The sequence below is a fragment of the Sinocyclocheilus rhinocerous genome, unplaced genomic scaffold (genome assembly GCF_001515625.1).
Source record: "Sinocyclocheilus rhinocerous isolate Xijiao unplaced genomic scaffold, SAMN03320098_v1.1 scaffold835, whole genome shotgun sequence".
Lineage (NCBI taxonomy): Eukaryota > Metazoa > Chordata > Actinopteri > Cypriniformes > Cyprinidae > Sinocyclocheilus > Sinocyclocheilus rhinocerous.
Genome location: NW_015647431.1, coordinates 1,239,681 through 1,251,239, shown reverse-complemented (window position 1 = coordinate 1,251,239; position 11,559 = coordinate 1,239,681). Strand labels below are relative to the sequence as shown.

The 11,559-nt window shown below is 34.8% G+C and overlaps 1 protein-coding gene across 1 annotated transcript in view; it reads left to right on the top strand.

Moving 5' to 3' along the window:
* The window catches only part of LOC107709079 (cytoplasmic dynein 1 intermediate chain 2-like), a 15,850-nt gene continuing 4,291 nt past the window's right edge, over positions 1 to 11,559 (top strand). Inside the window, 12 exon segments of the mRNA XM_016513468.1 lie at positions 1 to 131; positions 2,663 to 2,769; positions 2,772 to 2,885; positions 5,961 to 6,051; positions 7,551 to 7,610; positions 8,685 to 8,800; positions 8,882 to 8,968; positions 9,047 to 9,209; positions 9,295 to 9,394; positions 9,490 to 9,615; positions 10,336 to 10,482; positions 10,566 to 10,679. Coding sequence (XP_016368954.1) covers positions 2,664 to 2,769; positions 2,772 to 2,885; positions 5,961 to 6,051; positions 7,551 to 7,610; positions 8,685 to 8,800; positions 8,882 to 8,968; positions 9,047 to 9,209; positions 9,295 to 9,394; positions 9,490 to 9,615; positions 10,336 to 10,482; positions 10,566 to 10,679 — 1,224 coding nt within the window. The 5' untranslated portion in view covers positions 1 to 131; position 2,663.

The following is an 11,559-nucleotide window of genomic DNA, read 5'->3' as shown; positions in this document are numbered from 1 at the left end:
GGCACCCGTAGCCGCATCCCAGACTCAGCGCTGCCGCTGCTGTCACAACAAGAGGATAGTAAGTTAGCAGTCAGCTGACAGAAGAATAATCCTCTCCATAACGACTCCGAGCCGCTAACATTTTATTTCAAGTAAGAGTAATGTTTTTCTTTATTAAGCAGTAGGGTTCTTGGTGTTTAGACTGCATTATTGTGTGTTTTTAATGGCGATGTTTCTTCATTGATTGCCGAGAGGTCGTCTGACGTGTGCGCTTCAACTCTCATTTACATTATAACCTTATAAAATACCTTACTGAAATTAATTTAAAACAAAGCACAGGATGAATTCCTAATGCATTGTGTTTGTAAAACATCAATTTAAATGGTTTAGGGAAAAAAGAAACATAAATTCACAGCTGATGCAACCAGACAGATGATGTATCTAATGCACTTCAGACCAACAAATAATCTAATTAGATGTCATTAATGACCCCCTGAGCAATTATGTTTCCAAACTGATGATCTTATGTTAGTTTGCGAGCTTTCACCGGCGTTTTTCGCTATGCAGCCATATCGACTGACCATCCGGGACTCTTACAGGAGTGCCCCGTGTGTGTCTGTGTGTGTGTGTGTGTGTGTGTGTGTCTCTGTGTGTGTGTGTGTGTGTGTGTGTCTCTCTCTCTCTGTGTGTGTGTGTGTCTCTGTGTGTGTGTGTGTGTGTGTGTGTCTCTCTCTCTCTGTGTGTGTGTGTGTCTCTGTGTGTGTGTGTGTGTGTGTGTGTCTCTCTCTCTCTGTGTGTGTGTGTGTCTCTGTGTGTGTGTGTGTGTGTGTGTGTCTCTCTCTCTCTGTGTGTGTGTGTGTCTCTGTGTGTGTGTGTGTGTGTGTGTGTCTCTCTCTCTCTGTGTGTGTGTGTGTCTCTGTGTGTGTGTGTGTGTGTGTGTGTCTCTCTCTCTCTGTGTGTGTGTGTGTCTCTGTGTGTGTGTGTGTGTGTGTGTGTCTCTCTCTCTCTGTGTGTGTGTGTGTCTCTGTGTGTGTGTGTGTGTGTGTGTGTCTCTCTCTCTCTCTGTGTGTGTGTGTGTGTGTGTGTGTGTGTGTGTGGTATCATTGAACAAACTCTTCTCAGGCTACATGGGCATGGAGCTGTCTTTTAGTAAACATCAATAATCAATTATTTTATATTATGTAAGGTTATTGTGCATGAAGTAAATAACTTTGATTTCTTATTAAAAAAATTCAAGTACTGAAAACAGGGATGAGTGCCCATCTTAAAACTTAAAAACCTCATGCAATTCCAGTTCAGTTCCTGAATTTAATATAAAGTAGCACAGACACAGAATTATAATTCAAGTTTGAGTTTAAGGTAGTAGAATTTAAGAAATTAATATAACTATTGTAAGTAATAATGATTTTAATGTTTCATGTTTACACACAAGAGTATTTCCAGAAACATTAGACAAAATTAATAACATTTTAAATGGATTCTAATGCATTCTACATGTGAGAGAATAAATTGCTATAATTAATCAAGATGGTGTTATGAAAGCTGAAAATGAATAGACATCTGAAATTCTGAAATTGATGTTCATTTTTATTGAATTTGTTTTTAAACCTTTATTAGACCTCTTCAAATAACAAGCAGGCATTATCATTGTTCAACACAGACTCAATAAATCCAAGCAGCATACAAACAAACAAACAAACAAATTAATTAATTAAATAATAAATACATACATAATATGGATCAAAAGGAGCCAGTTCTCAAATTCTGACATTTGCCCAACTCTGAAACACTAAAGTATGCTCATGGAGGTGTTGTGGACCAGAATGACCTCAGCGCCATCAGATGTGTGTGATATTCTCTGAATGGCCACTAGAGACTGCTCATGTAATATGAAACAGCATATGATAATAAATTATAATCAGGGTTATTATGGTTAACTGATAACTAAAATTAAAACCATAAAAAAAGTTACTTGAAATCCAGTTGTCTAATAAACCTGGCATTGTGTTGTGAATATTGTTGACTCTTTGACAAATAGCTTTGTTCCTTTTTTGTCGCTTTGGATAAAAGTGATAAAAGCGAAATGCATAAATCTAAATGAAAAAAAAAATTTACTTTACTGAAATAAAATTACTTTTGAAAAAAAAAGTAAAATTAGTTTATTTTAGTAATAAACTGAACAAATATTTTCAAGTAATATTTCTCTTTTTTGTTTAGTTGAGCTTGAAGCATGAAATAACTAAAACTAATAAACAAAAATGTACAAAGAAACTCTATAGACATATAAAAAATTAAAAAAAAACTAATAAAATTGCTAAAACTTAAATTGATAACAAAATATAAAAATAAAATCTAATTATAAAACCAACAAATCTGTAGTATTTCAAAGATACTAAAATATCACTGGTTATAATTATTTATAATTGTAATAATTATTGTTTTAACATTGAATTATAACTCATACCATTATCAAAACCACAGAAATATAAGCAGCAGCAAATAAATAAAATGTCTTATAATTTGTCGTTTTAAAGTGTTACCTGTTTCATTTTTGTAATTGCATTATGTCACAATTAATACCACTGCATATGCTGTGCAGTCTTTTGGGTTTACTGACAAACATCTAAAGGCTTTCTTTGCAAATACACCCACGAGACTTGATTTGATTTAAATCTGTTGGCAGAATGTCTGACAAAAGTGAGCTGAAAGCAGAGTTAGAAAGAAAGAAACAGCGACTGGCCCAGATCAGAGAGGAGAAGAAGAGGAAAGAAGAAGAACGTAAGAAGAAAGAGGTGAGCTGTGGTGGAACTGCAGGGATTTGATCTCTTTGTCTTTGTTATACTGAAACAAGAGGAGGGAGGCAGAGGCTCTGCTGCAGAGCATGGGGATAGTGGACGCCTCCATGGGTATGAAACAGCAAAGCAGCATGGGAAATTAAATTAGGCTTTTGTCTCTAATAAATGTTAGCAACAAGCATGCTTTTCTTAATAGTAAACTACAGCCTAATGACAAAAAGGGGTAATATCGGAAGAATATATATATATATATATATGTATATTCTGTCACTTTCAGAACTCAAAACCTTCTTTCCAGTGAGAAAAGACTATTTATAAATGGACCCTTTTCACAGACTGATGCATTTCCACTGTTATTAACATCATAGGATGTGAAGAGACTTTCAACCAGCATAACAAAAAATGTTTCTGAAGACAATCACCTATTGCACCTTTAACACTGCTGCGTGAATGCTGAGTGTTGATATTTTTTCCTCTTTTGGAAAGTTATAGAAAAGCTATTGGCGGACTGGAAATGAGAAAAGGGTCCATGACCTGTTCTGAACTTCTTCAACATTTTTCTGTTCATCAGACAGATTTACATATTAACACACACCTTACGTGTTTACATGTTAAAGGGATAGTTCACCCAAAAATGAAAATTCTGGCATCATTTACTCACCCTCCACTTGTTTCATACCTGTATGAGTTTCTTTCTTCTGCTGAACACAAAAGAAGATATTTTGAAGAATGTTGGTTAATAAACAGTTGACGGTAGCCATTGACTTCCATTGTATCTTTGTCCATAATATGGAAGTCAATGGCTACCGTCAACTGTTTGGTTACTAACATTCTTCAAAATATCTTCTAAACCGGTTTGGAACACATGAGGGTAAATGATGAGCGTATTTTCATTTTTGGGTGAACTATCCCTTAAATATCACGGCTGTGTCGCTGTGAGATAATAAGCAGAAAACTGGATACCAGTTATTATTCCTTAAAAAACATATTATATGACCTATTTAAACCTGCCTAAGCTGGTTTATCCTGACCACCTGACAGAAACCTAAAACCTTAAAATAAACTCATTTGTTTAGTGTGTTATCCATTTCCTCTGGTTTCAGTGTTCATTATTTCTTCTTTCTTCATGAATTAATTTGGTTTGGTTTGGACTGAGCACTGATCTCTTTTTAACGCATGTGGATCCTGCATGAATATTAACCACTGTCCTTTTTGTCTTCTCTTTTTTTTTTGGCTCAATCCTTTGGTTTTGCTGCTTCATCATGATTATTACACCACCCTGTTCTCGCTTGATGCTGCTTACCTACTTTTTATATTTATCTGTTTTATTTTCATGTTTTTTTGCTCTTTTTTTTATTTTCAGCATCATTACTCCAGTCTTCAGTGTCACATGATTCTTCAGATATCATTCTAATATGCTGATTTGCTGCTCAAGAAACATTTCTGATTATTATCAATGTTGAAAACAGTTGTGCTGCTTCATATTTTAGTAGAATAATTTTTTTAGGATTCTTTGATAAATAGAAAGTTATTTGAGATAGAAATACAAATGTCTTTAAAGTCACTTTTAATCAATTTAACACATCTTTGTTGAACAAAAGTAGTAATTTTTTTTTTTTTTAAATCTTACTGGCCCCAAACGTTTAAATGGTAGTGTATATAGAGTTATGTTGATATAAATGTATTTCTGATGTCAGTGTACACGTGTGTGTCTTACCTCGTCCCCGTGCCGCCGTCTCCTGAGTCCTGGCTGCCTGTTTCGCTGGGTGTGCCCACTGATTTGGCAGAGGGGGACATGGGAGGGGGGACTAAATAGTGAAACAGACACGTATCCTCTGTTACCACATGCAGAGGTTGCACTACATACACACACACATCCACGTGCGCAAGCAAAGCCAAGGGGGTGTTTGAAAAAAAAAAAAAGAGCAAAAAAACATGAAAATAAAACAGATAAATATAAAAAGTAGGTAAGCAGCATCAAGCGAGAACAGGGTGGTGTAATAATCATGATGAAGCAGCAAAACCAAAGGATTGAGCCAAAAAAAAAAGAGAAGACAAAAAGGACAGTGGTTAATATTCATGCAGGATCCACATGCGTTAAAAAGAGATCAGTGCTCAGTCCAAACCAAACCAAATTAATTCATGAAGAAAGAAGAAATAATGAACACTGAAACCAGAGGAAATGGATAACACACTAAACAAATGAGTTTATTTTAAGGTTTTAGGTTTCTGTCAGGTGGTCAGGATAAACCAGCTTAGGCAGGTTTAAATAGGTCATATAATATGTTTTTTAAGGAATAATAACTGGTATCCAGTTTTCTGCTTATTATCTCACAGCGACACAGTTTACATGTTAAAGGGATAGTTCACCCAAAAATGAAAATTCTGGCATCATTTACTCACCCTCCACTTGTTTCATACCTGTATGAGTTTCTTTCTTCTGCTGAACACAAAAGAAGATATTTTGAAGAATGTTGGTTAATAAACAGTTGACGGTAGCCATTGACTTCCATTGTATCTTTGTCCATAATATGGAAGTCAATGGCTACCGTCAACTGTTTGGTTACTAACATTCTTCAAAATATCTTCTAAACCGGTTTGGAACACATGAGGGTAAATGATGAGCGTATTTTCATTTTTGGGTGAACTATCCCTTAAATATCACGGCTGTGTCGCTGTGAGATAATAAGCAGAAAACTGGATACCAGTTATTATTCCTTAAAAAACATATTATATGACCTATTTAAACCTGCCTAAGCTGGTTTATCCTGACCACCTGACAGAAACCTAAAACCTTAAAATAAACTCATTTGTTTAGTGTGTTATCCATTTCCTCTGGTTTCAGTGTTCATTATTTCTTCTTTCTTCATGAATTAATTTGGTTTGGTTTGGACTGAGCACTGATCTCTTTTTAACGCATGTGGATCCTGCATGAATATTAACCACTGTCCTTTTTGTCTTCTCTTTTTTTTTGCTCAATCCTCTTTGTTGCTGCTGCTTCATCGTGATTATTACACCACCCTGCTCTCGCTTGTTGTTGCTTACCTACTTTTTTATTTTCATGTTTTTTTGCTCTTTTTTTATGTCAAACACCCCCTTGGCTTTGCTTGCGCATGTGGATGTGTGTGTGCGTAGTGCAACCTCTGCATGTGGTAACAGAAGATACGTGTCTGTTTCACTATTTAGTCCCCCCTCCCATGTCCCCCTCTGCCAAATCAGTGGGCACACCCAGCGAAACAGGCAGCCAGGACTCAGGAGAGGGCGGCACGGGGCCGAGGTGAGACACACATGTGTACACTGACATCAGAAATACATTTATATCAACATAACTCTATATACACTACCATTTAAACGTTTGGGGCCAGTAAGATTTAAAAAAAAAAAAAATTACTACTTTTGTTCAACAAAGATGTGTTAAATTGATTAAAAGTGACTTTAAAGACATTTGTATTTCTATCTCAAATAACTTTCTATTTATCAAAGAATCCTAAAAAAATTATTCTACTAAAATATGAAGCAGCACAACTGTTTTCAACATTGATAATAATCAGAAATGTTTTTTGAGCAGCAAATCAGCATATTAGAATGATTTCTGAAGATCATGTGACACTGAAGACTGGAGTAATGATGCTGAAAATCCAGCGCTGCATCACAGAAATAAATTACATTTTTCTATATATTCACATAGAAAACTGGCTTTTAAATTGTAATAATTTTTCACAATATTACGATTTCTACTGTGTTTTTGATCAAATAAATGCAGGTTTGGTGAGCAGAAGAGACTTCTTTCAAAAACATTAGAAAATCTTAATGACCCCAAACGTATGAACGGGGATGTAGTTCATTTTGCTTGAAATTCTATTAAAATATAGTTTATACTTTAAAATACTACGTGATAATGCCTGTTTTTGGATAATTAACTGAATTAAATAATTTACAAAATAAAGATTCTGCATCCTATTTTTTTTCTTCATTATTCATGACATAAATTATTAAAAAACAGCTTCGCAATGCAAAACATCGATTTTAATATGTTGCCTGGCAAACTTAAACAACTAGGACAACTAAACTTTGCTTCACGCTCTGTATTTCACATTCCCTCATTTTCACTGTAAAAATGTTTTCATCATGTTTTAACATCTTTTCATCTTTTTTCCCCATTCTTATAATCTGTCACAAATTTTTTATAAAATTTTATTAAATGGTTTGAGTTTTCAGAAACTCAAAGTTATTTTCTTAATTAGTCATTTCTTTCAAAGTGTTGGAAAAAGTGCAATAAACTCGTCACTGCAGGCTGGCACTGTTTTCAGTTTTAGTGCGTTTATTTTTTTTTTTAGTGTATCAAAATTTCAATGATTACATACAGTACATTAAGAAAGTATTCATATACTTTTTCACATCTTGAAAAACTGAAAATAAAAATCTTTAAAGCTTTTTTTTTTAAGCATAAGTCCTATCATAATGTTAAAACACATGAAAAAGAAGGGATTTTAATACTTTCTCCCACGGTGGACCTGGTACAGCAAAAACAGTCGACACATTTCAACCATCACATGTTTAAAACGCCAAGCCCTAATAAACACAGACATGCAGATAAACTTTATTATATTAGTGAGTTTCTCTGTATTGCATTGTGTAGTATGTGAAGCTCATCTGAAGCGTGTGTGTGCATGCACATGCATATTAGTGTATAACAGCGCCTCTTATAACTGCTCTCCCGTGTAACTGTCTGCATGCGTGTCTGCCTGCATGTGTGTGTGTGTGTGTCTCTAACAGGACTCTTCATTGGGACTCTGACCCCTCTACTCTACTGCTCCATTCAGACTCTCAGCTCGGGTACTGCTGTCTCTCTCTCTCTCTCTCATTAACCATCACTCCTGCTGCACTTTACCTGCATTCTCTCCTTCTATTACCCGCCACTCCTTCATTTATCCTTCTGTCAGTCTTGATGTCTTGCTTTTTTCATGGATGGATGGTTATGATGAACGATGTGATTTACATGTCCCTTCAACACCCCTAGCTAAATGCCGTCTAACTATCTTAAAGGTATTTTCTTCAGAATTTAAAAATAGTTTTTGAACATGTTTCCATCAGACTCCCCCCGCTTGTCATTAAACAGAGCGTCCAGGAAGAGTGACCCATGATTTGTCAATATAACTGTACAATCTTATTTCCTGTTGGAAAGCATTCAGACATCATACTGTTGCTATATCTACCTTTTCTGACCAACATGGAATGTTCCTTGTGTAACATACAGAATTAAAACTATATTTAGTTTAGCATTTACTTCATAAGGCTCCCTCAACCTTTTATTTTGACATCCTTGCACAGGTTCAAGCCTCCCATAAACCTGTAATTCACATACTGACTTTGTGAACATGTTATCACACCTCCGCAGATGAAATTTTATTAATTTCTGGGTTTTCTGCGTGCCGTTTGTTTGTTTATTTATTAGTTTTAAAAATGTAGTTATTTATTATATTACATTTAATTGTTATTTTTTATTTATTAGTTTTAATTTAGTAATTATTTTTAACAAATAAATTGTAATTAAATAATTAATTTTAATTAATTAATGTACTATTTATTTATTATTTTTAATTTGTGTTTTATAATTTTTTTGTAATTGATTAATTTAATTATTTATCGTTTTTACTGTTTCATTTTTGTAATTAATTTGTTTGTTGTTTATCATTTATTTTAATTAATTAATTTAGATATTTATTATTTTTCTTTTTTTTAAATAGTTGTTTATTTATTTTTAATTTAATTTAATTATTTATTGTTTTTCATTTAATTACTCAATATTTGTAATTAATAATAAAAAAAAAAATTTCATTTCATTATTTGTTATTACAGTGTCCCACAGTCTTTTTTTGGTCTTAACATATGCATCTGTATTTTCTGCAGACGTGGCCCGCTGAAGTTGGGCATGTCAAAGGTCACGCAGGTGAATTTCCCGCCCAGAGAGCTGGTGTCGTACACAAAAGAGACCCAGACGCCCACACAGACTCATCACAAAGACGGTAAACCACACACACACACGCTGCTTTTCTTTAATGCATCAGTGTGCGAATGAAACTGAACTCCTTCACTGCTGTCTGTAGATGAGGAAGAGGAGGAGGATTTGGCAGTGACACAGCCTGCTCTGGAGCATCAAGAGGAGAAAGACTCTCAGAAAGAGGAAGAGGAAGGTAGTGCTCTCAAATATAGTTAGATGTGAAATATAGCTGAGTTGCAGCTTTTCAACTGCTGAAGGAAACTGTGTGTAGCGCCCCCTCATGAGCTGACGGAGGAAGAGAAGCAGCAGATTCTTCACTCGGAGGAGTTTGTGACTTTCTTTGACCACAGCTCTCGTATTGTGGAGCGCGCTCTCTCTGAGCAGGTGGACATGTTTTTCGACTACAGCGGACGAGACCTTCAGGATAAAGAGGGGTGAGTGTGTTTATCTGTCAGCAGATGTGGTTTGTCTCTGGTGTGCGATGTGTCATTTGTTGTTGTGGAATTGTGTTTGTGTCAGAGAGTCTCAGGCTGGAGCCAAACTCTCCCTGAACAGACAGTTTGCGGACGAGCGCTGGTCTAAACACAGAGTCGTCACCTGTCTCGACTGGTCACCGCAGGTACGTGATCATGCAAACTTTGTTCTGTGACTGCTTTTTATGACTATTCCAGTGAAGTTTCCCTCTCTTGTCCTGTTTTCTGTCCTTCCCATCAGTACCCAGAGCTGCTGGTGGCGTCATACAGCAGTAATGAAGACGCTCCACATGAGCCCGACGGTGTGGCTCTCGTCTGGAACATGAAATATAAGAAAACCACACCGGAATATGTCTTCCACTGCCAGGTGATGAGCTTAATGCATATCTCTGTGAAAGATATGCATTAAATAATGTCAATTATTGTTTTGTCTTGGCATTATTCTGGTCTTGTCCTCAAGAGCACATCTTATTTATCTCATGAAAATTAAAAAGATTGTAAATCAGACTGGGACTTTTATTTTTGCCATAGAAATAAGTTGAGAATCGTTGAGAAACATAATAATGATGATGATGATAAATTATTACGTTAAAAAGAATAAATATTTAAAAATTAATCAATGAGTTAACCAAGCGGTTTGGATGGATGGATTAATTCATTTAAATAAATAAATACATTAAAAATAATAAACAATTAAATAATAAATAATATAAATTTTAAAAAATCAGTTAATTAAAAGTTTGAGGATGGATGGATGAATTAATTAAAATAAAATAAAATAAAATAAATAATTCATTAAAAGAGCACAAGAATTTTGGAAAATGGATGGATGATTAATTCAAATGAATTCAATGCATAAATGAAAGAATAAATAAAGACATGCATACATATACATACAAACAAGCAAGCACACAGTAAACCTAGAAATTCTTCAACATCTGTCTGCTGAGAGGTGATATGTCCACAAAGTCAATATGTGAACAGAAGGTTAAGAAAGTACATGCTAAAATAAATGTAGTTTTTAATATTAGTCATTTGGTCAGTTTATTTGATCAAATATTATGTCTCATGGAATATGTGTGTTCAGTCTGCAGTGATGTCAGCAGCGTTTGCACAGTTTCATCCTAATCTGGTGGTTGGAGGCACGTACTCGGGGCAGATCGTCCTGTGGGACAACCGCAGTAACAAACGCACCCCTGTGCAGAGGACGCCGCTCTCCGCCTCGGCTCACACGGTACTCACAGACAAACACCTCCTCATCTGCATCATCCTCATCATCTTCATCTGCACTGTTCTCAATCCTCTGTGTGTCTGCAGCACCCGGTGTACTGTGTGAATGTGGTGGGGACGCAGAACGCTCACAATCTCATCAGCATCTCCACTGACGGCAAGATGTGCTCCTGGAGTCTGGACATGCTGACCACGCCGCAGGTAACACAGCTCATGTGAATATGATGTGAACTAGCATAGCTAGCTAAATGCTGTCTTAACTATTTTAAAGGTCATTTCTGCAGAAATAATAAAAAAAAAATTTTTGAACATGTTTCCATCACCCTCCCCAAAAGCATTCAGAAACTCATCAACAGATGGATTTTTAGGAATTTTTAGGTTTCCTGTGTTATTTATTTGTTGTTTTAATTTAATGTATTTTTTAATTTACCTATTTATTGTGTAATTAATTAATTTATTTCAATTATTTATTAATACATTATTTATTTAGTTATTTGTTTATAATTAGGTTTTAATTAATTAATTTATAATTAATTAATTTACTTATTTTAATTCATTTATTTATAATTTATAGATTGTTAGTTACTTCTTATTTATTTATTTATTTATTTTTAATTAATTTAATTAGGTAACACACACAAGGCCTCTAGATAAACTACTGTTCAAAAGTTTGGGATCAGTAAGTTCTTTGGTAAGTTTTATTTTTTTAAGAAATACTTTTATTCAACAATGGCACATTAAACTGATCAAAAGTGATAGTAAAAATTCAAATAAATGCGTTTTTTTCAAAAACATTTAAAAAATCTTACCGACCCACACTTTTCGCAGGCAATGCGTAAACTGATAAACCATATATACCTTGAATGCAATACAAGTCATTTTGGAAAAAAGTATCTGCCAAATGCATTAATATAAAAATTCTATGATTTCTAAAAATGTCAACAAAACAAAAACAGAGCCATTCATTGTCTCTCATTCATCCAGTCACACAACAGCAGTCAAACTCACGGCTCTGTGTGTGTGTCTCTGTGTGTGTGTATGTGTGTGTGTGTGTGTGTGTGTCTCTGTGTGTGTGTGTCTG